The 27550-nt window shown below is 40.1% G+C and overlaps 2 protein-coding genes across 2 annotated transcripts in view; one reads left to right on the forward strand and one right to left on the reverse strand.

The window, feature by feature from the left end:
- LOC132378434 (ankyrin repeat and SAM domain-containing protein 6-like) overlaps positions 1 to 6532 on the forward strand; it is a 54969-nt gene extending 48437 nt beyond the window's left edge. Inside the window, exon 15 of the mRNA XM_059945352.1 lies at positions 4569 to 6532. Within this exon, the coding sequence (XP_059801335.1) occupies positions 4569 to 4624 (56 nt within the window). The 3' untranslated portion in view covers positions 4625 to 6532. The remainder of the gene's footprint in view (positions 1 to 4568) is intronic.
- Positions 6533 to 6764: 232 nt separating this feature from the next.
- Positions 6765 to 27286, reverse strand: pdcd6 (programmed cell death 6). The gene is made up of 6 exons (XM_059945357.1): positions 26967 to 27286; positions 20745 to 20806; positions 19746 to 19790; positions 11804 to 11962; positions 8999 to 9108; positions 6765 to 7503 (listed from the first exon to the last, which is right to left on the reverse strand). The coding sequence occupies exons 1-6, from the start codon at positions 27284 to 27286 to the stop codon at positions 7405 to 7407; spliced, it is 795 nt and encodes a 264-aa protein (XP_059801340.1). The 3' UTR covers positions 6765 to 7404.
- Between the last annotated feature and the right edge of the window lie 264 nt (positions 27287 to 27550).

The raw sequence follows: 27550 nt of genomic DNA on the forward strand, positions 1-27550 counted from the left end.
AAAATCCATGTGGTACCCCTAAATAATAGAAGCAACAGCCAAAACAATCACATAACTGTATTTTCAAGATTTTTGTGTAAAGCTGTTTTTAAAATACTTGCTCACTTTCAGTGAAAATCCTGTTCAATTTCCAGATAACTTGCTTATTTTCAATTAACTTGGAAACTTGCATCCTTTGAATAGGATAATCTTGACTTCTATGTGTTGTTCATCAATTATAAAGAGGAGTAAAATCTATTCCTCTTTTAATTCGACTTTTGATCCTATAGGAGGGCTGACATGAGAGCTGAGTTGTTAATGGTTTATAAAGAGATGAAAATTGATTGCCTCTATTTTTACAACTGTAGCCAAGTGGCTATTTGCAATTGCAGAGCAAGTAATTGTACAAAATTATGATTCTGATGCAATTAAATCTGAAGGCATTGCATTCAAGATTTTTTAAATTTCCAAGGCTTTTGGAGCAGGTTGTATTCCACAAATATGAGTGACATAACCATTGTTTTATTTTATAGATGGACTGAGCCCTTTATGAGTTTCACAATTTCAAAAAGTATTATCACTAAATGATATTTTTTAAGTTAGTTTACTGACATGGTGTGAGCAAAAGCATTTCATTGTTCATACCATACTTTGTAAGTCCAAAATGTGAGCTTAGCTATGCAAAACCGAAACTTGAATGTATTACTAAACTATAAAGAGAAAATACAATAGTTCTGTATGTTATCCCTTTTAGATGAAAGCCAAAGATGTGGGATGAAAAATGCTGAAATCTTGCTTTAGTTCAAGGCAAGCTATTCTTTGTATAAAAGGTTGACTCCCTTGATTTGCCATTATTGGATTACTGGAGAAAATAGGGGTATGTTTGTTTGGGCTGTAACAGCCTGCTGGTAGATCCAAAAACAACTACAAAATTAAATTTGGGTTAATTGTTAAATCTTGAATTTGAACAATAAAATTATTATTTACTTTGTTTGGTACCAAAGAATTTAAAATGGGAGGTCAGCATGCTAAGCAGTTATATCATCAGGTCTATGGAGTGGAGTAATGGGCTACAAGGAAATGGCGGCGAACTGAATTAGAATTATGTGTCAGTCTTCATGGTGGAAGACACTAGCAGTATGGGGAAGTTCCAGGTGTCAGGTGTCATAAAGAATGTGAAATTACCATAACTATAGAGAAGGTTCTTGGGAAACAGAAAAGTCCGAAGAAAGATGAAGTCAGCTGGACCAGATGGTATACATCCCAGGGTTCTGAAAGAAGGGGCTGAAAAGATTGTGGAGACATTGGTAGTGATTGTTCAAGAATCACTAGATTCTGGAATGGTTCCGTAACACTGGAAAATTGCAAATGTCATTGCAATCTTCAAGAAGGGAGAGAGGCAGAAGAAAAAAAAACTTATAGGCCAGTTAGTCTGACCTCAGTGGTTGGTAAGTTGTTGGAATCAATTATTTAAGGATGAGGTCTCAGGGTACTTAACATGATAAAATAGTAGTCAGTATGGTTTCCTCAAGGAAAATTCTTGGCTGATAAATCTGTTGGAATTCTTTGACAAAATATCAAGCAGGATAGACAAAGGAGAATCGGTTGATGTGAATTTTCAGAAGGCATTTGACAAGGTGCTACACACGAGGCTGCTTAACAGGCTATAAGCCCATGGTATTACAGGAAAGATTTTAGAATGGATAAAGCAGTGGCTTATTAGTAGGAGGCAAGAGTGGCCAGGGGGTGGAGGAAGGAGCCTTTTCTGGCTGGCTGCTGGTGACTAGTGGCTTTCCACAGTGGTCTGTGTTAGAACAGATTTTTATTGCATTATATGTCAGTAATTTAGATGATGGAATCGATGTCTTTGTTGCAAAGTTTGCAGAAAATATGAAGATAGGTGGAGGGGCAAGATAGTTTTGAGGAAGTAGAGAGGCTAAAAAAGGACTTAAGCAGAGTAGGAGAATGGGCAAAGAAATGACAGGTGAAATACTATTGGGAGGTGAATAGCCATGTACTTCGGTAGAAGAAATTAAAGGGTTGACTATTTTCTAAACGGAGTTAAAATACAAATAACTGAGGCGCAAAGGGACTTGAGAGTCCTTGTACAGGATTCTCTAAAGTAGTGGTCACCAACCTTTTTAAGCCTAAGATCCCCTACCTCGGCCTTAGTAAAAGGCAAGATCAACCCCACATCAATTACTTACACGCATGCACACCAGGGCAGAAAAGACCGGAAGTAAAACCCCACAACCCAGAAGTAGAAATAATATATAAACACTGGGGTACCTACCCTTTTTTTTTGGTACCACGGACCAGTTTAATATTGATAATATTCTTGCGGACCGGCGGGTGGGGTGTTAAACATGACCGGAATATAGCAATACTCGAAGCAGGTTCCTTATGTCCAGTCAACCTAGTTTTTGCGGCTTTTGGCTTCTGTCCCGCTCACTCACGTTTTTTCCGCTGAGAAAACTCGGCGGGTTCGTCTTTAAGTGCTGGGTGCTTGGACTCAGGGTACTGAAGCAGTTTTGAGACATTGGCTCATTAGACAGCCTCCGGGCCAGAACTCAGCCTCCTGTCTGTCTGCTGCCAGACGCCTTGGCCGGGTGCGGCTGGTCGTGGGTGGGGCCAGAGGTCCCCGTACCGGGGCCGCGACGGTCACAGTCCGGAGAACACGGCCGACCGAGCGGGGAGTGCGACAGAGTGCCCGCCCGCCCCCCTTGTAGGATCTATCAGCCGACAAATGTTTGTTTCAGTAGATCGCAGCATGGTAGCTGCTCTGATACTTAAGAAACACTGAGTCCGAATTAGGTCGTCTGCGAATATTTTGGCACCGCGTTTCCCACGAACATTCGGTGTGCTAAACAGGTTCAGAGGCAGCACTCCAAGCCAGTAGCGACGGAACTCCTTGCCAGCCGCCCGAGGGCAACCGGTGATCCCTGGCTTAAGGATATCTCTGCGTTTAGTCACCTGGTGACTTTGCGTGGGTTCAAGTTCAACAGTGGGCTGACAGGGAATGAGGAAAACTGCAGCTGACTCACAGCGTTTCCTCGCAGTCCGGTGCTTGGGGACCAGTGAATTACACTGTGTAGTGCGGGAGAGCTATACGCATGCGCAATGGACAGAAAGAACGGAACTAAAACCTCGCAACCCAGAAACAATCTCTCAACAGTATTTGTGTATTTATTTTTCTTCATTTTTTTCGGGATCAACTGGGGAAAGTCTCAAAGATCGACTAGTCGATCACGATCGACGGGTTGGCGACCACTACTCTAAAGGTTAATTTGCAGGTTGTCTTTGGTGAGGAAGGCAAATGTAATGTTAGCATTTCAAGAGGACTAGGATATAAAAGCAAGGATATAATGTTGAGACTTTATAAAGCACTGGTGAAACCTCATTTGGGAGCAGTTTTAGTCCCCTTATCTTAGAAAGGATGTGCTGAAACTAGAGAAGGTTTAAAAGAGGTTCATGAAAATGATTCCAGGATTGAATGACATATGAAGAGTGATGGCTTTGCACCTTTATTCACTGGAATTCAGAAGTAAGAGGTGTCCTCATTGAAATCTATCAAATGGTGAAAGGCCTGTATTGAGTGGATGTGAAAAGGATGTTTCCTATGATGGGACCAGATGGCAGTCTCAGAATAGACGGATGTCCTTTTAGAACAGAGATGAGGAGAAATTTCTTTAACCAGAGAGTGGTAAATCTGTGTAATTCTTTGCCACAAGCATTGTGGAGGCAAAGTCTTTATGTTATTTAAGGCAGGATCGGTCAGGAAATGAAGTTATATGTGGAGAAGGCAGGAGATTGGGGCTGAGAGGAAAATTGGATCTGCCATGATGAAATGGTGAAGCAGACTCAGTGGACCAATGGCTTAATTCTGTTTCTCCATCTTATGGTCTTACATGGGTTTATATGGTTGTGGGGCCCTATCCATTGTTACAGCAATCTATTCAAAATTTCAGAGTGTGAATTTAAAAAAACACAATTGGTTAAGCATTTAGTATTTCCACTTAAATTCAATTAAAAATCAATTGCAAAGTCAGTTCAGTTTGAATTGCTGGTTAAGATTACGTACTCCAATATCTCTAGCGTGCTGGGCTCTCACTTTTGAGTTTTACACTTGGAGCAATGTCTTGTGTGTTCCTGCCAATAAGTCATATGCTGTGTTAACTGAAGCTAAACTTGTTATTCCTGTAAAAAGAAATTTAAAAACAGAAAATGCTGGAACTCAGGAGGTTATGCAACATAATAAAAGAGAAACAATGTTTCAGATCTGACAAAGATTGCCAGACCTGAATTGTTAAGTTCTCTTTCGCTAGATGCTACTTGATTTGCTCAGTGGTTTCCAAAATTAATTTTAGATCATATGGTTCCATAGTTGTACTATAATGGGCTAATTTCCTAATTACATGTGTTCATTGAGAAAAGGTACTGCCAGCCTTGTTTCAAGATCTCTAGATGGTGTTAATACATAATGCAGACTTGTTTTTCAATAGCCAAACCTGTTTTTTTGGAAAACCAAAATGTCCCTCATAAATTATGTTCCATTACTAATACAAAATGTATCTGTTTAATTCTAACAGCTCCCATTGCTTGGATTAGTAGACCAATGGCATCAGCAGATAAAAGATTAACTTGAATTGCCACACGATTAAGGGTTGAATTTGAACAAATCTTGCAAAAGCTGACTAAAACTTGGTGCTTCCTGCACACATCGTCTGTGGTATCTGAAGTTGTACATGACTTTCAGGTCTCAAACAGTTGTCAGTACAACAAGGAATCACTGAATGATGAATTCTTGCCATACCCTCTGAAAAGATGGAGATAAGTCATCTGTGCAATCCTGCCTCATTTTAGTGTTGCATTTTAATGCATCTAATTATGGAAGTTGTCTTTCAAAATTTGCATACTATAATTTTGCATTGCAGTAGTGATTTGCAGTGACTGTATCAAGTTGCATAACAATGTATTACATGAATTACTGCAAATAACTTGAGTGATCATGTCTTAGATGAAGTTTATTTATGCTTGTGATTTTTCTGAAATCGCTTCAAGGTGTTTATTAACACAATAGAAAAATGTACGTTATCACGATGTTCACAAAATTTTGAACACAACTTGGTGACCAGGGATACTCTAAGAGACTTTCTTCAGCTTTGGTCTGCATGTCAGCATTCTTTTACAGTTAGGGTAATTGAAGTATTTCTATTTGAGCTGGAATTATTGGTATTAATGTATCTTTTAACCAAATAGAAACTGATAATCTGCTGTGATTAAACATGGAACAGTATAGGCCTTCAGCCTACGATATTGTGCCAACCTTTTAACCTATAGCATAAAACAAGCTGAATTAGGTCACTTGGCCCATTCCATCTGCTCCACCCCTCCATCATGGCTGATTCGTTATCTTTCTTAACCCTATTCTTTTGCCTTCTCCCTGTAACCTTTGGCACCCTGGCTATTCAAGAACCTATCAGACTCCACTTTAAAAATACCAATAATTTGGCCTCCATGGCAATGAATGCAACAGATTCACCACCCTATGGCTAAAGAAATTCCTCATCTGTTGTAAATGGTCTTACTATTGAGGCTGTGCCCTCTGGTCCTGGACACACCCACTAAGGGAAACATCCTCCATATCCACTCTATCTGGGCCTTTCAGGTTTCCATTAGGTTCCTCAGATTCTTTTAAACTCCAGTGAATATAGGTTCAAAGCCATCAAATGCTCTGCCCCTTCATTCCTGGAATCATTATCTGGACCCTTTCCAAAGCTAGCACATCCTTTCTTAAATGAGGGCCCAAAACTGCTCACAGCATCACATCTGTGCTCTTATATTCACGTCCCTTCAAAATGAATAGCAATTATCATTTACTTACTAGCGACTTGAGCTGCAAGTTACTGTTTAGGAAATCCTGCACCACTGACACATTTACTGGTCTTTAATAGTGGTGATTATCCCTCACCTTCAACAAAGGAATAACATTTGCCACCCTCCGATCTTCTGATATTAATCAGAAATCGTGACTATTTGGCTGGTGAACCATATCTTGTGGTTTCACAATTGCTCAAGTCTTGTTTTTAGTGTTTCCTGAAATATCAGTCTGAAACAGCAAATGTTTATTTATTTGCATAGATACTGCCTGACCTGTGCATTCCTCCAGAATTGTGTTGTTCTTGTATTGATTTTAAATTGACAAAGTTCAGTGTAACTTAGGAAGTCTACTAATGTTTTAAACATCATCTTGGATACAGTTGAGTATGATGAACTTAGTAGGAGTAGTCTTTGAAATAGGGTTTGAGAGGGGAAAAACAAGCAGTTTTCCTAGAGCTGCTGTCTACACTTTGTCTCTGGTAGCAAATATGCAGCCATGTTCATGAGTTTCTCCTTTGGAAGTAGAGAATGAACACTAAGGTAGCTGGTTTGATCTGCTAATGAAATGCTCATTTAGTTGATTATATAAGCTCATCCATGACCAGCCAACTGCACAAATCAATGTCAAAAATCACTTTCATTTGTAAAATTCAAATAAACTTATGAAAATTAGTTCTTGTTTTTGATGTCATTAGCAACTACATATACACTGGTAACAAGACCCTTTATTTCCTATTGGGTAACTAGCTAAAAACATAGCTGAGCACAAAAACTAAATGAAGAGTAGTGGCAAATTCTCCTTGCTATATAACTCATTTCCAATGGAATAATAGTCACTATAAAGATGTGCACAACCTTGCTATGCATATCTAAATGTGAAGGAATCTGAACAAATACATTCAAGATGTATTCAAAAGTTAAATTTATTTCCAAGTTTGAATTACCATATGTTTACATTGTTACAGTAAATGAATATCTGGCACATACTAGTTTATACATAGCACATAAGAGAAAATCCCATTAAAATAGTTTATTGGCTTGCATCTTTGTAAGATTGTATTTATTCTCATTAATATTAAACTATGCAACAAGTTCTAGAAACAATAAAAAGTCAAAGTATATTAAGCATTTAGCATGAACTTTATGAAGACAAACTTGCCAAAGTTAGTCTGTCTCACATTCGATTACTTGATTACTCTGACTAACAAAAATTAGATCGCTGTTATATATCTGACAAATAAGGCACCATGCATGTTTTATAAAGCTATTCTTTGCCATAGGTAGCCTCTGCTGCTGCATATCTTATTATCAAAACTGATTGCTCTGTTGCAATAAAAGACAGTATGGCACAGTTGCATGCTAATAACATTAAGATTGTGTACAGTAGTCTATTTTACAAAATAAGTGCAATTTGTCTTAAAGATAAGCAATTTGCTTCAAATTTTACACAAGCATTTCTGTTCTAAGCTTTTAAATTGTCTTGATAAGTCAGTCAGAGACCTTGACTGAGCATTACAAAGGGAAAGGATTATAAAGTAGCAAAAATTACACTACACTTAAGACCATTGTGAGGTACTGCTCATATGAAACCTGTATCCAGCCATCCTGGTCAGTATCAAATCGTCTGAATACATCAGTCAGCCTCTGGGGAAAAAAAAATCTTTTGTTAAGATTTAATGTTCAAATGCTTTGGTGAATCTCCTCTAAGGTGTTTATTCACTCTGGGTATTAACTGCTCTCTAACTTATCACCAATCCATTTTTACAAGTCCAAATACCATTTTATGTGACCACCTCCACATCAGTGACCATCTTGCCAAACAGCTGTGCTCTCGCTCAAGCCATTTTTATTCCTACACTTGCCTATCTGTTGTCTAGCTCCTCCACAAGAGGTACAACACCTCACTCCCTAGGTAGTCTATAACTTAAGGCATAAACACTGAATTCTCCAATTTCAGGTAAACTGCTCTACCTATTCTCTCCTGAGCTACCTAGTTCCTTGTATATCCATACTCACCACTCCCAACAGTCATCGCCCATGTTTATTTTCTGTATTCTTCCCAATCCATCTATCCATTTCCTACACACTCCTCCCATTGGTACCTCTCTAATTACTGTTACCATCTGACCACCACACTTCCTTTATTTAATCCCACGTTCCTTTCCTATCAGAGTCCATCTTCTCTGACCTTTTGCTTTCATGTCATTGTCCAGTCTGTCATATTTTTCCCCACTCATTCGTACACCTCCCAATAACTCCTCGCCTGGATCCACCTATCACTTGCCAGATTTTGCTCTACCCCTTCCTTTCACCTCTTTATATTGGTCATTACCTCTCTCGTATTTAAGATGAGTCTCAACTTGAAAATTTTATTTAGATATATAGTGCAAAACAGGCCCCTCTGGCCCAAAAAGCCACACCATGCAGCAACCACCTATTTAACTCCAGCCTAATTACAGGACAACTTACACTGACCAATTAAACCTACTAACAAGTATGTCTTTGGACTATGGGAGGAAACTAGAGCACCTGGAGGAAATCCACATGCTCACAGGATGGGTGTACAAACTTTCTTACAGAAGATGCTGGAAATCAATTCCATGCTCAGAGCTGTAATAGCATATCACTAACCACTACACTACCATGACACACTAATATCAACTATTTTCCTCTACACAGTTGCTGTCTGACTCGCTGAATTTTTCTGGACTTGTTTGTTTCTTCACTTTACTATCCCTGCATTTTCATCAATTCCTTAGCCAACACTAAATTCTACCACGCCTACATTTTTAAGCCAAGAAAGAGGAAAAATTGGGATTAGCTGATACGATTAGAAATGCTAGTGTTAGCCTCCTAATTCTGTGCTGTTGGTTTACAGTTATGATTCAATATAGATAGTGTTGCAGTGAGAAATGATTATTTATACACTGTACAAATCAGGTAGGGGCAACACTATGTAATTTACTCAACCGTTACTACCAAAGACTATTTTCTATCAACACTTCCCCATTTTTTCCCCAGGAGATAATTGTCTGTTTAATTCATAAGTGTTATCTTCAAACCAAAAGTTTATAACATTGATTAGCCTCCAAACTTTGGCATGTAATGGCAGGGTTTTTGCAAATTCTCCAGAACATACCTGAAGGACAATGCAGCACTGAATAAAATCATCAAAGGCTACCTGCCCTCTTCCTTGCCGGTCAAATTTGCTAAGAAGAACATTGTAGAATTGATCTGACAGGCGGTACCCTGAAACAAAATGTTTACAAGTATGTTAGTTAGTCCTGACGAAGGGTCTCGGCCCGAAACGTCGACTGTACTTCTTCCTATAGATGCTGCCCAGCCTGCTGGATTCCACCAGCATTTTGTGTGTGTTGCTTGAATTTCCAGCATCTGCAGATTTCCTCGTGTTTACAAGTATGAACAGTTTTTTTTTTCCATACCAATCTTTAAATTTTTCAACATCTAATTTCATATACACAAATGCAAATTAATCTAAATTGAAATATTTTAACACCATGAATCATATAGCATGGAGAGACTGACAAGAGTTTATACACAAGAGTCCAATACAACCCACCATTCTGTTTTGGAGTACTGGTGGGAGAATCCGTAACATTAAAGGGGGACAAAAATTGATTAAAATCCTCAGTCTTGTGCTGAATGCTCAACTGCTATTGGGTTTGAATATTTGAAATTTGTTTACAGTTCTATCCCAAAGTAATTTTAAAAGTACATGCATTGTTGGACAGTGAAAATTCTAGAATAAACTTCCAAACTCACTATATAGCTTCAAACACATTGGATGGAACTTTAACTTGAAATAGTGCACTACTGTAACAGACTAAGAACTCAACAAGAACATACTCTGCTCAGATTTCATAGCCATTAGACAGTCCCATTTAAATCAGTGGGAAGAAATGGCTAATTTCATGACATTAAGCTACAAACTTTAATTCAGTTTAAATAAAGATGTATTTTAGTTTTAAAATCTATAAAATTCAAAGATCCAAAGTACATTACAATGTATGCAGTATACAACCCTAAAATTCATCATCTTGCAGACAGCTATGAAACACATTTACGAGGACGTTGCCTGGATTGGGGAGCATGCCTTATGAGAATAGTTTGAGTGAACTCTGCCTTATCTCCTTGGAGCGACGGAGGTGTACAAGATGATGAGAGGCATTGATCATGTGGATAGTCAGAGGCTTTTTCCCAGGGCTGAAATGGCTAGCACGAGAGGCCAGTTTTAAGGTGCTTGGAAGTAGGTACAGGGGAGATGTCAGGGGTAGCTTTTTTAAAAAAAAGTGGTGGGTGCATGGAATGGGCTGCCGGTGACGGTGGTGGATAGGTACATGGAGCTTAGATATTACCCATAGCCCTCTATTTTTCTAAGGTGAGGACATGTTCGGCATAGCTTTGTAGGCTGCAGAGCCTGTATTGTGCTGTAGATTTTCTATGTTTCCAAAGAAAAATAAAACAATGCGCAAAAAAAAGAAATCATGCAAATTGCAACGAGTGAATTATACGGAATATTAAACATCACACTGCAGAGTCCTTGAAACAGTCTAGGAATATTCAGTTTAGTTCTGTCCAATTTAACACCGTGGTGTTCATTGTCTGTAGGCCGCTCCAATCAAAATCATGCAAGATAGCAATTAAAAAAATAGACTAACAAGAAATCTGAAACACATAACATAAACTGCAGAGTCCTCTAAAAACAAGCCCAGTCCACAAATCGTACCAATCAAACATTGCCCAGTCCTGACACCTTCCTCTGACAGCAGTGAGTGAGAGGGAGAGGAAGAGGAAAACTGGTCAAACACAGGTAGACAGCGCTGCACACCCACTTGTCTTCTGCTCTCCTCTTGCCAATTTCAATCTTGCTTAAAGCTTTAATTGACAAGTTGGTCGAGAATTGGAGCCAATGATGGATTCACACTCCGCCACTAGGCCGCACACTTAGTTTCCAACTTTGCTCTCAAGCATGCCAAGTTCAGTCAATGATAGATAGTAAGAGTGCTAGATTGCTCAGTTGGCCCAAAAACACGTTATCAAAATGTGAATTACAGGCTCCAATAGCACACAAATTATTAACAAGTGTATTTAACATAAGAAGTAGTTTTGTGAACTATCTGCAGGATGTTGTCATTAGTCGCATTGGTTGATGGCACCATCTTGCCCTGCTTCTACTGATCAAGTTGCAAACCTCATTTTATGAGACTTGTGCACATTAAAGATGTCAACAAATGCTCAATCTCAGTGACTGTGGTACACCAAAGCAAAGTTTCCACTAGATATCACACCCTTCCCAGAAGAGCAGCCAGATATTTTCATCAGACAGATATGCAATCAGCATGCGCTAGCAATATGGTCACCAGAAAATTCAGCTCCTACCTTAGATCTAGACAAAGCCAAAACCAAGCTAATTATGACATTTCTTAAGTTAGAACTTTTCATTTTCAAGATTGTGACCAATAAAATTTGTAACACAGGATAACAAAAAGGCAACAGTTCTGGCTCCAGTTAAATAAAGTAGTCATCTGCAAGGTCTGTAAAATAAATTTGCAAAAACATGCATTATGAGACAGTTGCCTTAGTTGGATTAAGGAAGAAACATTTATCAGGCTCAAATTGCATGCAACTGTATAGCTATTAAAACAATTATCCAACTACAGCATACCTGGAGAAAAACTATCAACATGCATCATAAAAAAAAAACTCAAATTCAATAAAGGCTTTTGAATAAAAATATGCAGGGATTTCATTCTCTCAATTTTGCTCAATTTAAAATTTCACTGACTGACAGCTTAGCATTTCAGGATCCCTTGGTTTCAGAATACTAAGCTCGACAAGGGTTTAATAAACTTACATTTGATGATCTTTCGTATCAAGTCAGTCATTCATTGTTGCTCTAGTTATAATACAGTAGATTACTTACCAAAACTTGACAAAGCCTGTTTCAATTCGTTCTTGTCAATGAAATTGGAATTATCTCTGTCATAAGTTCGGAAAATGTTCTGCCAGTCATTTATATACTTCCAAAGACCCACAAATTCATTGAAATCCACACCTCCTCTATTATTCCGGTCGAACATTCCTGTATTTACAATAAAAGTAAAATAGGCAATTTTGTAATGACATTTATAATAAGAACTGAAAAAAAAGGGAGTTGGCCACTCATCTGCTTGAGCCCCTCCATTATTTAATAGGATCATGGCCAATCTCATCTAGGTTTCTATATTGCTATCCTGCTCCCTTCACATACAAGTTTTCCCCAGATCATTAATGTTCTCTTCCTTGTAAATCATTAGTCCAGCCGTGAACTGAATTTTCATGTGGCAAAAGCCCGCAGCTCCACAGCAGCCAACAAATCCGGAATCAGAATCAGCTTTAATATATCTGGCATAAAATGAAATCTATTGTTTGCGGCAGCAGTACATTGCAATGCATAACAAACTATACACTACAATAAAAAATTATACATATATAACAAAATCATGCAAAAAGAGGAAAAGATAGAAAAAATACGGAGGTATTGTACATGGGTTCATTGTTCATTCAGAAATCTGATGGCAGAGGGGAAGAGGCTATTCTAAAATGTTGCATACGATTATTCAGGCTCCAGTACTATCTCCTTCATGGGTGCAATTTGAGAATGTTATGTCCTGGGTGATGGGGGCCACCTCTTTGAGGTACTGCTTTTTGGGGAAGCTAGTGCCAATGATGGAGCTGGCTGAGTTTACAGCCTTCTGCAACTTTTTTCAATCCTGTGCAGTGGCCCCTCCATATAAGATGGTAACACAACCAGTTAGAATGCTCTCCATGGTAAACCTATGGAAATTTGAGTGAGTCTTTGGTGACATCCTGTTGAAATATATCCACTTCTTTGTAATTGCATCAACATGTTGGCCCAGGCTAGATCTTCAGAGACATTGACACCCAAGAACTTGAAACTGCTCACCCTTTCCACTACTGATCCGTTGATGAAGAATGGTGTGTGTTTATTTCTCAACCTCTCCTTCTGGAAGTCCACAATCAATTCCTTGATCTTATTAATGTTGAGTGCAATGTTGTTGCAGCAACATCACTCAACCAGCTGATCTAGCTCACTCCTCCTCTAGTTCATCTTATGCCCTTATATACAGCCAAAGCACAGCAACAGCCAGCTACCACTTAGACAGTAAAGAAATGGTCTTCCGAGCCCATCGAGGCCTTGAAGGGCGGCTTTGAGGTTACTTATTGGAATGTGCTTTGTGAACCATATGAGAAGGACATTAACAGACTTACTGACTGCATCACAGGTTACATTGGCTTCTGTGTGGACACTGTAATACCATAAAGGACTGTTCGTTTCTTCCCAACAACAAACCATGGGTCACCAGTGATCTAAAGGCTCTTTTCAACCATAAAAGGAGAGCCTCTCTCAGGAGACAGGAAGGTATTGAAATGTGCAGAGGGAGCTAAAAGAGATCATGGAAGCTAAAGAGGAATACAGGAGAGAGATGGAGAACAAGCTTGGGCAGTGTGGGGAGGCATGAATATCACTAGCTTCAATCAGCCTAGCCTTGGATTGCAGCTGTAAATGGGCTAATGAGTTAAACCAATTCTTCAATAGGTTTGACATTTGGTTTCCTGTTCTCACCCCTCTCAGCACGCCAGTCCAGATGCTGAGGCACCCAATGCTCCCTCAGCACAATGCCTCTGCTCCTCATCCCTCCTTTCCAACACATGGATGAAAAACACTATTTCAACCTTTAGGCAGCTACCACTTGTCTATATCCCTTCCTTGCTCTGCACCTACCATCCACACCTCCACATACCAACTGCTATAATCCCAATCTTCACCTTTCCCAGCCCCTACCTTCCACCAATTCTCCCGTCTTCAGGGACTCATCTTCACTGCTGAGCAGGTGAGAAGGTGTCTGGGGAAACTCAGACACAGTAAAGCATTGGGACCGGATAGTGTGAACCCCAAAGTTCTGAAGGAGTGTGCTGAGTAGTACTGTGGAATTCTCCAGGGCATTTTCAGTCTGAGCCTCAGCCTGGAAAGGGTCCTGACTGCGTGGAAAATGTTGGCCCCAGTACCCAAGAAGGGCCAATTGAAAGTCTTGAATGGCTACCATCCAGTAGCCTTCCTCACACATCAAGAGGACCCTAGAGGAGGCTGGTCCTGGCTCACCTCCAACCCTGGTCAGATCAGCTCTTGATCCCCTACAGTTTACCTACCAGGAGCACACTGGAGTCAACAATGCTGTCATCTACCTGCTGAAAAGACCTGACACCCATTTGGATAAGCAGGGCAGCACTTTGAGGATTATGTTTTTTGATTTCTCAAGTGCCTTAAATAGCATACAGCCCTCACTACTGGGGTAAAATCTCCATTAAATGCATTGGCACTTCCATTGTATCATGGATAATGGACTACCTGACTTGCAGATCAGTTTGTATAGATTCAGACCTGTGTGTCAGACATGGCTACAAGCCATATTGGCTCCCTTCCCGTTTATCCTGTATATGTTGGACTTTAGATACAACAGAGTCACATCATATGCAAAAATTCTCTAATGACTCTGCAATAGTTAGGCGTATAAAGAGAGGATGGGAGGATGAATACAGGGCCCTGGTGGAGGACTTTGTCAAATGGTGCAAGCTGAATCATCTGCAGCTCAACATTAGTAAGACAAAGGAGATGGTGATGGACTTTAGGAAGACTAATCCTACAGTGCTCCCTGTTACTATTAATGGTGAGGACCTACAAGTACCTTGGGGTGAACCTGGTTGACAGACTTGAGCGAAACACCAATACAGAGGCTGTGTACAAGGACCAGAATCGCCTCTACTTCCTAAGGAGACCAAAGTCTTTTGGAGTATGCAGGCTACTCCTTCACATGTTCTACCAGTCTGTTGTCACCAGTAGAATCTTCTATGTGGTTGTGTGCTGGGGCAACAGCATCAACGCCTCCGCTCCTTCCCCCTCCAATCCAATACATGGATGAACCACAGTATCTCAACCACAATAGAGAGAACACTGTTGGTGGTTTAACAGTGGTCAAGTGTGATGGCTCCTCTGGCTTCACAGTTGATACATTGGCGGTAGTTGGTCAGTGACGCCTTCAAGCTGTTCTGGTTGAAATATCGCACAATGATCGGGAAGACATCAGGGTACACTGTTCCGTTACTGCTAATCACAGTGCTCAGCTCTGCCAGTGCCTGCCTGATGTTGATCAGAGGTGGAATGTACAAAGCTACCTGGTTCACTGCAGAAAACTCCCTCAGCAGAGAAAATGGATGACACTTGAATACTACGTGTTCCAGGTTGGGTGAGCAGAATTGAGATAGAACCCTCACATCTGTACATTACAATGAGTCAACTATGAAGTACATTTCCCTCCTGTACTGAGTTACTCCCCTGAAAACAGCAGATGGTCAAACACTTCTGAAGAATCAGAATACCATCCTGCTGAGGTGGGCTGAGCATTTTAACACCCTGCTTAATCAGATTCTGACACAGACCCCACCATCCTGGACGAACGGCCTGAACTTCCTCCTATCCACGACCTCAGTCAACCACCAAACTTCCAGGAGGTTCTATCAGCTGTCCATTCCCTTAAGAACAATAAGTCCCCTGGCACTGACAACACCCTTGCTAAGTTACTGAAGAATGGAGGGTACATATGTATGCGCACCCTTTACCAGTACATCACCAAGGCCTGGACTGATGAGTACATCCCACAACAATGGAGAAATGCAAACATCATTGTCATTTATAAGAACAAGGGTGACAAGGCCATCTGCGGCAATAGTAGGGGCATATCACTCCTTTCTGTTGCTGGAAAGGTCCTGGCTAAGGTGATGCTTCAGAGGCTCATCAGCAACATCACCGAGTCAATGCTGCCTGAATCGCAGTGTGGGTTTAGGAAGAACAGGAGCACGATTGACATGATCTTCACAGCCCGGCAGCTTCAGGAAAAGTGCCGGGAGCAACATCAAGACCTGTTTATGGCCTTTGTTGACCTCTCCAAAGTATTCAACACTGTGCAAAGAGAGCTCTTATGGGATGTCCTCCTCAGGTTTGGCTGTCCCAGTAAATCTGTTAACATCTCTGCCAGTTCCATGATCGGATGACTGCTCTGGTGACCATAGGAGCACAAGAGTCCGAGCCCTTCCTTGTATGCACAGGGGTGAGGCAGGGGTGTGTGCTAGTGCCAGTGCTCTTTAACGTCTTCCTCTTGTGTGTTACCAAGCTCCTCCACAACGAGATTGAGGATAGCAGCGGTGTGGCAGTGGACGCCAGATTAGATGGCAACCTCTTTAACATCAGGAGGCTCCACGCAATCACCAAACTCCATAGAGAATGGGTCCAGGAGCTGCAGCATGCAGATAACTTTGCTCTTGTGGCCCATACTCCAGAGGATCTTCAGATTGTCCTTGCTGTGGCAGTGAGAGCATACAGCAGAATGGAGCTGACTGTCAATACCACCAAGACAGAAGTGGTTTGCCAGTGAAGTACTAGCGTTCCACCCACCCTACCTGCCTTCACTGTTGGTGATGAAAAGCTGTCAGTAGCGCCATCTTTCAAATATCTGGGGAGTATTCTCTCTGAGAATAGCAGCATTGACAACGACATCCAGAACTGCATTAAACAGGCATCAGCTGCCTTTGGGAGACTTCAGCATAGAGTCTTTCAGAACAGGAGCCTTCATCCCTCCACAAAGGTTGCCATATACCAAGCAGTCTGTGTCACCATCCTCTTTTATAGCTGTGAAGCTTGGGTAACCTACAGCCATCACATCAGGTCCTTGGAGCGCTTCCACATAAGCTGCCTTCAGGGCATCCTGGGAATTACTTGGCATGAGTGGGTGCCTCACACTGAAATACTTGTAAAGACCAACTGCAGAAGTATTCAGGCCATGATCACCCAGCATCAGTTGCAGTGGCTGGGGCACATGATAAGGATGCCCCCCATGTTGACTACCCCGCAGAGTGTTATATGGCCAGCTACATCATGATCGACGCTCAGCTGGAGGGCCGAAGAAATGCTATAAGGATCAGATGAAGAATGCTTTAAGGAAGTGCAAGATCAGACCTGAGGACCTGGAGGATGTTGCTGCTTACCTTAACACTTGGCGACAGCTGTGTAGGGATAGGGTTCATATTCTGGAGATGGGAGGAACAACCAGAAGACAGCAGAAGAGAGCGAGGAGAAATGCAACCATGGTTGCCATCACTACCAGCACATATACATGTCCCACCTGCAATAGAACTTGTGGGTCCAGGATAGGACTGTACAGTCAAAGATCTCACTGTTAAAGGAGTGGATGTCATCACTGGATTCTGATGGACAACTGAAGACTTTAAAAGACTCAGCTGTTCTACCTTTGAAGTGGATGGTGAAGCCCTTGGGCTGCAGTGCTGTGTCAGTTATGGTGAGGGAGCCACGTTTCCATGAAACAAAGTAGACAGCAATCCCTGATGTCTCTCGGATACTATAATCTTGCTCTGAGCTCTTCAATTTTATTTTCCAGAGACTACATTCACCGGCAGGATAGTAGGGAATGGGGGTCTAAAGGCTCTGTGTTTCAATCATACCTGCTGCCCAGCACACCTTCTACGCTTCCTTTATCTTAAAGAGGAACTGCACTCACTACCTGAGTCTGCCAATTTTGAGGAAAGATAGAATGATTTTTTTTAAAAAAAAACCTTAAATGATTTTACTTCCTGAAGTAACCCTGGTTGTGACTGTGAATTTCAACTGTAGTAGCCCTAAATGGAAATATTTGTTGATTCCCATCACAGCTGCACACGCAGTTGTCACTTACCAGTGCCATCTTCATTTATAATGAACAGTACACAAGTCACACACTCGTATAGTGGGGAGGAACTGTACTCATCAACTCGCCTGCAGCTCAAATGCATTTTATTCTCTAGATTGACTAAATTGGATGATTCCAACTCCACAGCACTCAGGCTGAATGACAACTGAAAGAATTTCCTCCACACCTGCTCTCGTCATTTACCTGTCAATCCTCATAGAATATATTAATTAATATCACCCTTCATCCTTTTAGATCCTAATGAGTATAGGCTCAACCAATCAAACCTCCCCGCACTTCAAAACCGCCATCCTAGGAATGAAATTACTACACATTGCCAAAAATATAAGCATGCCTTTTCTTAAATAGAGATCAAATGTGTACCTGATACTCCAGATAACACCACATCAACACTGTAGTATCACAAAACTTAAAACACTTTATTGCAAAGATAGGGAGATTACTTGCTCTACCTGCATTCCACCTCTTTGTGTTTCATGTATTAGATCTCCTGGATCCCTTTGCACTTCAACATTTTGTATCTCACACTAAATAATAAATTGTTTTCTTAATTGCCATTGGTGGATAATCTCATATTTTCCAAAATTATATTTATTTTGACAAATTTATTGCCCACACATTTAATCTATCTACATCCTTTAGCAGGCTATGTCCTCAACTTGCTAATCTTTGTTTTATCAGCAAATTTGGCTACCATACTCAGTGCATCCATCCAAATAATTACAACAGACTGTAAAAAGTTGTGGCCCCACTACTTGGTGATTACTAATTTAAAAATAATCCATTTATCCCAATATCAGCATAATGATAGATTCAGTCTCACATCTCCAGAAACCCAGGTTCAATCCTCATCTCTAGTGCTGTGTGTAGAGTTTGCATGTTCGCCCTGTGACCACGTGGATTTCCTCTGTACATCTCCACCAATATCCCAAAGACATTCAGACTTTAGGTTAATTGGCCTGCATGAAAATTTGTAGACAACTGGTGGGATCTGGAAGAACAGGCAGCTGATGGGAACATGTGAGGATCAACAACAGGATAGAGTTGGTGTAAAAACAGGGGTTTAAATGGTTGGGATGGATTTACCCATTGGTTGGCTAAAGGGCCTGTTTCCTTCATTACTCTATGACAATGTTCTGTTAGTTAGGCAATTCCCATCCATGCCAATATGTTCTCCTATCTTATGCACTCTCATTATGCAGTAATCACTTGTGATATCATATGCCTTCTATAAATTGGTTTTCTTTGATCTGCCCTATTTATAATATCCATAAAGAATGCTAGCAAATTTGACAAGTACTCTAACATAATCCTTGTTGATTCTGCTTGGCCGCATTATGATTTTCTCAATGTCCCACCATTTTCTCCTCAATAATGGACTCCTAATTCAGATTCAGATAAGAACCCATTTTCCTGCTTTCTAACTCTCACTTACTTTGAACAGAGGTTAATTTTCTAATTTTTCTTACACTTTGTTAAGTTGCAACAGACATAGCCACTAAATTTTGTCAGCGACTTCCTTTAAGGTGCAATGATCAGAAGACTTGTTGGCATTGAGAAATTATGCTAAATTTACAGCAGTACCAAAATCACAAATCAAATTCAGTAAATTGCAAAAACAAACATCTCTTATGCTCCTTCTCTATAAAGGCAATATCTGGTCAGTTTGTTAATTGTCTAGCTTGATACTGCTCTTTAGGAATTATTCATCAACACTATGGAACAAAATATTATTTGATCTTCCAATAATGAAGTTTCTGTCACAGTAATCTTTTCCACCTATTTTCCTATCCCAACAATTAGTTCTACAGAGGACTTTCAAGTTAGAACTTTAATTATTGATGAACTATCAGCCTTCACAACCACTGATTTCTTGGGTTTAATGCACCACTTTCCTTTATGTAAGCCATGTATTTTCCTTTGTGAACTTAAAGCAAATCTTTCCCTGCAACTTTTAAAACAAGCTGAAATACAGCTCAAGTATTTTTATTTAAGAATTACTCCCATTTATAGCCAGTAAATCACATGGAATGAATAGGTGCTTACCAATGATGGATCGAACAGTCTTCGGATTGAAAGGTGTCCATGTCCCTGAATAAATAAAAATACTGCATCATTTTAGGACAGATATAATTGCCTATTTTTTTCCTTAGTTCCATATCAATTGCAAGTACAGCAAAGAAACCAGACAACATATGACCAGGGTGGTCTAGGAAGAAGCCGTTGAAGTAACAGCATGTCTCTTTTCACTCCATTTAGCATTCTTGCCAGTATTCCAATTTTGCATGCCAATGCTACAGACAATGCATGTTATACCCTGCTAGCTTAGACTCACAAAAACTTGCAAAGAAGTTCCAAAGTTATAATTTTTATTTATATTTTCACTTTCATGGGTTGAAAAGATTAGTTCTTCATTTTCTTAAATCTCCATCTAGCTTTACCTATCATGTAGGTCAAAGATGAAAGCATCAGTGTGAGAATGAAACCAAATTTCTGAATTTTAAATTGAATGGCTGCAACTTCTCTGCATGTCTTGCAAGTTTTAGTCAAATTTGCAAATGAATAAAGCTATATCTAGTTCAATTTAAACTGTGGAATCTTGTCATACCAAATTAATTGTTGTTTGCCTGCATGAAGCATCTCCACTTCTAACACATTAGCTGCAAAGCACTATGGAACGTACCAAGATTGCAAATGCAAGTTTTTCCGATTATTTCATTCCCTCAATTTTCAATTTTAACATAATTTCTTTAGAAAAATTCTAGTTATTTAAAGCTACACAAGAAACCCTAGTTAAAATTAGATTCACTGTAAATAACAAAATTATAAATACTCATATCTCCAAGTTTATACACTGGAGAAAAATTAACTTATTAAAATTGTTGGAATATCAATTTCAGTTCTATATATATTGTTTTGTCAATTCACTTATCTCACATGCCTGTATTGAATTACACTGTTTAAGTACCATATAATCACATTTAAAAAAAATACTTTCCCAGCAAAGAACTGCACACTTCTGTCTGTTTTTGTGTGCTGACTTACCATTGGATAAAGCTTGCTGGAGCTCACTTTCAGATATTACCCCACTTCGGTCCCTATCAACCCTGAAAGAAGCACAATGTAAGATATTAATAAAGCTTAGAATTAGTTTCCGTAAGAAATCATGCATCATCTCATAATTACTATTTATTTTTAAGAATGGCACACTCTTTCTTCAGCCAGACAACATTGGTCAGGGAATGTGACCATAGAGCTTTCCAAGATCAATGGTCAAATGATATGATGTGCAGAACATCCAATGTAACCTAAGATATATTTTGTGAGCAAATTAACCTTTGCATTTCCAACAGTATGGCCAGCTCCCATGATTGGGACTAACTGGCAGAGAAATCACTTAATCAACTCTCCTGGCAATTATTCTGAATAATCTATTTTTGCCTTTAACCCTAAGGTCCTCAGACATCTACAGTATGTACAAACATTCCAAATGGAAATACCACATTAATAGACTTCATTTAAAAATCTGCACCTATTAGTTAATTTCTTGTTTCAGTTGAACTCATTCAAAATTATTTGATGGTCAACATGATATCTGGATCAAGTGCCCGAGTACTGGTGGTCTGAAGTAATGTTATTCAGCACTCAATGGCTCACCACCATGATGACCCTAGATCCCATCTTTCTCAGCATCTGTTAAGAGATTGAACCTTCACACAGAAAAAAATCCCAGTTCCCAGGGTTGTTCCTCCCACACTTTAAACTTTAGCAACTAATGAAGTTACAGCACTGCCCTAGCATCTCTTCCCCATTCCTGATGCACAGCTCCTCCATTAATCCAGGTGTGTCAATTCAGATTGGCATTACCCAGATGCCTGGTAAAAGATGCTATCCACCGAGGTGCAAGCAGGGTTGTAACACCAGGATTTTAAGCTCTCTGGAAATAGCTGCAAAACAGAAACCATTGCTGCGAATCAATAAGAGATGGACTTGAAGATAGGCCTTGCTCTGATAAGATAAATATTTATGTAGAAAGTTAAGACAGTTGCAGAAAAGAAAAATATGCCCAACTGAGTGAAATTGCACAAGGTATCAACATGACCAAAGTATAGTTCCCATAAATGTGGTGATTCTTACAATAAATGCAGTGAAATAGAGATGATAATCTCCAAAATGCTGCAGAACTAGATTGGCATTCCCAACATTTTTAAATTATAATTTTATTGAAAGCAATCAGATTTTAAATAATTTTCAGCCTCAGCAGGTTTCAATAATTTAATACTTGAGAGCAAAAGACAAACTGCTGGAAGGAATCAGCGGGTCAGGCAGCATCTAGAGAGGCAAATGGGCAATCCACATTTCAGGTAGACACCTTAATTGGGACTGACATCCAGATTCCAGCGTCTGCAGTGTCTCCATTTAAAATTCTAGAGTTGGGTACTGAGAAATTGTTCTTGGGTGTTCACTTTTACTGGTTAGCTAGAATGTGCATGCTCTCTTCAGAAATGAAGTACACTCAGTCCTAATTTTTTTATTGGGAATGTCAGAAACAATCACCTAGTCCTTCAGAGCCCTCTCCTGTGATATCTGGGTGTATTCGGGGAATTTAAGGATTTCTACCAAAACTTCCCAGGAAACAGAATCATGTTTCCAGTGTCTTCCCAGTTAAGACTAAATTACATGGTATGGATGCAGAGTTGAAAAATGCAAGCCTGGAAATCCACCCAGTTCCATCAGCTTGAGACAAAGCAATGGCAAACTGCAAAAACAAAACAACAGCACTAGTTGGGCCAGTGAAATACAAAAATCATTAGAATGAAGCAGAATCTCAGCAATACATCTCCTTCCCACTTCAAAAGTATGTGATTTAACAACAGGAGGAAGTACTTGGTCTTTTAAAACCCTTGGAAAGTCTGTGCTAAGATGGTGGGTGAATGTGGGTGATGGTGGGTGAATACAAGAGCACATGAATGAGAATTCATACAGTTGTGCTGGTTTGAATTAGATCAGTGCATCATTGCTGGTAAATGAAACAAAATTCACCGGAATGTCAGTCTTAATAATTAGCTGTCTGCAGTACACTAAAGAAAAAAACACCTATTCACACAACACAAGTTATGCTGCATCTCAGATGATAATGACGACTACTTTGAAATTATGGTTCCATAGCGGCATAATGGAAATTTATTCCCATATAATATCCTTCTAGTTAGCAAAGAATTCCTCATCCATGCCTTTATTACTTCAATTGGCTATTTCAATATGCTCCTAACTGGTTTTCCTCATTTAATTATCTATACATGGAAATAAAAAATCTCGTGCCCACACTAACACATAACACCCCATCTGATATCTTCTCTGTTAAACTTCTCACCATTACTTTCAAAATCCTCCAGGGCTTGCATCTCCCAAAAAAAAAAGTAATCCACTTGCATCCTTTAAGCCTCAAATAGGTAGGTTCATCTGATTCAGGTGTCATAATGACCTTAGTCTATACATGCCACCATTATAGCAAGTATGCATTCAAATGCTATAACCCAATCTGGAATTTTCATCCCAAATGTCTCAATATCTTTAAGACTTCCTTAACATCTATGGCAGAAAAAATGTTAGAACCTAATAAGAAATTTGTAGCAGGGCATTTACAACATAAAAGGACTGGGTAGAGTCAGCATAGATACATGTACAAAAATTCTCAATCATCATCTTTAGGGTGTAACTAGTATAGATGATTGGGAGACCAGAGGAAGTAGCATATTCAGGCTCTCAGGCCTCAAAATACCACAAGAAGCAACACACACTGGAGGAACTCAGCAGTGTAGACAGAGTCTATGTATGGAAATAGTCAATGTTTCAGAACGAGACCCTTCTTCAGGACTGCAAAGGAAGGGGGAAGATGCCAGAATAAAAAGGTAGGGGAGTGGAATGAGACTAGCTAGCGGTGAAAGGTGAAGCCAGATAGGTGGGAAAGGTCAAGGGCTGAAGAAGGGATCTGATAGGACAGTAGACCACAAGCGAAAGGGAAAGAATGGAGTGGACCCAGGGGAAAGTGCCACATGAGGTTACCAAACAAAATTAGAGCACATGGAGTGGGAGTAATATCGATTGAATAGATACAAATCAGTATTTCCAGATTGATAAAATATAGCAAGGTGCTGCAGACATTAATTAGGGTTGGGGCTACAATTGTTCAAAGTCTACATGATTTGCATGAAAGAGTCATGTGAAGTACATTAATATTTGCTAAAGAGCTCAAGCTGGGTGATTGCACGAGATGTGAAGCGGCTTCAAGAAGATAAAGGCAGGTTAAATGAATGGGCAAGAACATGGCAGCTGGGAGAATATGGACAAAAAATGTAAGGTTACACACCTTAATGGGAAAAATGAGAACAATCTAATCTGTCACAAGACAATACAATAACAGCACCTCAATGTTTTCCTGACAGCTCTTGAAGAGGAAGTCTAGTGAAAATGTTTATTTATCAATGCTTTTGTACCTGCTATTCTATTAGCTTCCAGGAAAAGTAAACCTCTACTTGCTGGAGTAAAAGTAAGGATTTCATAATTAAACAAATAAATATGACACTCATTCCAGTTTACTCAAAATGAAACTATTTTCAACAACTACTCATTTAACTACCCACAATTTTGCATCAAAGACAACTCCTAATACACCAGTGACAAACTGAAAATGTGCAACCTAAAGGTTAATCCTAACATGTAACGTTGCTTGGTAGCTCCAAACAACACTACCCAAGCACTGAACAAAAATCATATCCACTGAAATCGTACAACTGCTAATTAAGGCAAAAGAAGCTGAAAATCTATACAGCAATTAATATCAAATATACTGCATGAAGAAATCCTATTGTAGTCAAAAAAACCAATGCAAAAATTTTGGGATCCAAACTAGAGGCAAAATGATCAAATATACACAAAATTACTTAAAATGTACAAATGGCAAACAAAAGCCTTCAAAGTCTGAAAAACACTACACTATAGTGAGCAAAGTCTAAAAATATTTTTCCAAAGTAAGCACTCTCAAACTTTTCCATCCCACTCAAGCTCATATTTTCCATATTCGTAAATTTAAATATGCCTTCTTGCAGCCAGTACTGTAGTCCACCCAACTCTTTACACCTTTATCAAGTTCAGAACCACATATAATGAAACCATTGATACTACTTTCCATTTCTAATTTTAGCCATTAGCACAGATCCTGAGAAGTTTTAATCCCAAGTCTAAGGCTATAATCAACCAACCTTCTCTTGGGTTACTTGAAACTTTTATCAATTTTTGCTCCACCATAGGAGGAACCATGTTTTCCCTTATAATGTAAGATGCCATTTCTACTCCTACTAATCTTCCCTGTAATCATACCACCAGTAGGTTTCTTCACATGTTGTCTGAAGTTGATGAAGTATAGAAATACTAATCTATCAGAAGACAATGCAATAACAACACTTAAGATGCTTTAATAATTTGTCAGCTCCTGAAGAGATATACCGATGCTTGCTGCCCTTCAATTTCTCAGTTAAAATAGTTGCCCCTCACTTGGTAAAGTAGAAAATAAGCTTTGATATAGAATTGTACTTTGAAGGCAGAATTAACTCCTGCAAGCTGTTACCCAATGAACATAGAACAGTGGGAAGAAAGAATTTTCTTTGTACTCTAATGACAACTGCAAGTTTCCCATCCACCTATCTTGGTTTAGATCCACTTTCAAATTACACCATCACATAACATTATACTTTTATACAAAATATATTCAATGCAATTACATCAAAGTTAACTCCCTCACTTTTCCTCAGAATTGAAGTTTTGCTATGAATTGCCAATGCATCATCTCCATTTAGAATTCACTGCACATTAAGTATCAAAATCATGTCTTAGTTAAGGAAAGCTAATTTTTCATGATCATTATGTTACATTTCTACTAAGCTTCAAAAGCAGAAAACATATTGTAGTACTGAGTGAATTGTACCATAGAACAGTATGGGCCCGTAGGCCCACGATATTGTGCCAATCTATAAACCAGCTCCATGATCAATCTAACCCACCTCCTCGAACTCTCCATTTTCTGACATCCCTGTCTCTATCTAATGAGCCTTTTAAATGTCCCTATTGCATCAGCCTTAACCATGACTCTCGGCAATGCATTCCAAGTGCGTACCACCGTAGAAAAAACCTATCCATGACATCTCTCCTAATCTTTCCTCCACTACAGGAATGTTCTCTGGCAGTGGCCATTGACAACCTTGGGAAAAGGCATCACCAATCCACTCTGTCCATGTCTCTCATAATCTTATACACATCTACCTATCATCCTTCATCCCCAAGAGAAACGATCTAGCTCACTTAATCTTCCTCATAAAACATATTCTCTAATTCAGGCAGCATCCTGGTAGATCTTCCCTGTGTTCTCTCAAAATCTTCCACATCCTTCCCACAATGAGGAATCAGCATTATGGGAAGCTGGTTTTACAGCATCAGCAAGCTATGTCATCTGCAAACTCACTAACCCACCAGTCCACTTCCTCAGAAGTCCCAGAATGGATCCTTGTGGGTATTCAATGTAATTCTATATAAACAGTAAGCAAAAGTGATTTGTAACTGATTAGAACAAGTGAAAGATCACCTTCCTGAAACATTTCCCAATTCTCTCTCCATATATATTGACTTACAATGAGTAAGTATCTTTATTTTAAATTTACAGCTTACTTGCCCTCCAAACCTGGGACGGACTGAATGGTTTCTAGTTTGTAACTTTTAACAGTTGACTGGGGAGTAGTTACACTGACATACAACAACTTCTTAGCTACCAGGATACATTAAAATCAAACCTAAGCAGAAATCCGATATCACTTCAACAAATTCTAAACATATACTGTGACTCGTGGCACTGGTTATTACTATTTTCACTTCCATCGTTTTCTACTCCATTCACCCATCTACACTCTCTAGGTTTATAACACAGTAAAGTGTTGTCATATAAAATAATTCAAACTCAAATACACACAAGTAAACAGCTGTATTTGTGAGTAAGACCTCATCATGCATGATTCATCTTCAGATCCCGCGTGCCCAACCTTCTGCCCAATGCCTCAGCATTTCGTGTTTCCCCCAGCAAATGCCGCTCCTACTTTATCCCCTGCAACCTCTGCTCCCCCTCCATCCACACTTACTCCCTAACATACCCACCGCCTCTCACCGCTCCTACTACCCCATTCATTCCTGCCTCCCCGGGGGGCGGGCCGGTTGCCGTACCTCTGGAAGACGTTCCACAGGAAGCCCTGGTCGCAGACGCCGTTGTTCTGCTGCGGCGGCCGGTACTGATAGGCCATCGCGCGCTGCCACGAACTCGATCCCGAACGACAGGACTCCGCTCGCGCCGCTTCCAGCACAGGCACTTCCGCCAACCGACCGAGCGGCCCAACCCACGCGCCGTCACGCGCCGCGCCGCGCCGGCCATCGTGCGCCTGCGCATCGGCGCGTGTGGGCGGACCGAAGGGAGTCCGGGCCCGAGCTGAGGCACAGCCGGGGAGGGTTTCGGAACCGCCTCTGACTGTCTGGTAAATGACCGCCATCACTCGTGTTGATGTTGGAACATGATTGTCACTGGCGTGGGGAGTTTGCCAGGCCAACTGGCTGCCTGCGCTCGCAGAGACTCCCTCCTACCCTCGGGCAAGCCTGATCGTTCTGCTTTTTTCGCAGTGCAATAGTGCCGGTTATTAATTGCATACAAGCAGACTCTCAATGATGGGTATTAAACCCTACTGGCAAGAGACAGTACGCCTTGGAATTAAAGCCTCTTTGCTTTAAGCGTTACAAGGTCAACTGTCTCCTCTACC

The sequence above is a fragment of the Hypanus sabinus genome, chromosome 20 (genome assembly GCF_030144855.1).
Source record: "Hypanus sabinus isolate sHypSab1 chromosome 20, sHypSab1.hap1, whole genome shotgun sequence".
NCBI lineage: Eukaryota > Metazoa > Chordata > Chondrichthyes > Myliobatiformes > Dasyatidae > Hypanus > Hypanus sabinus.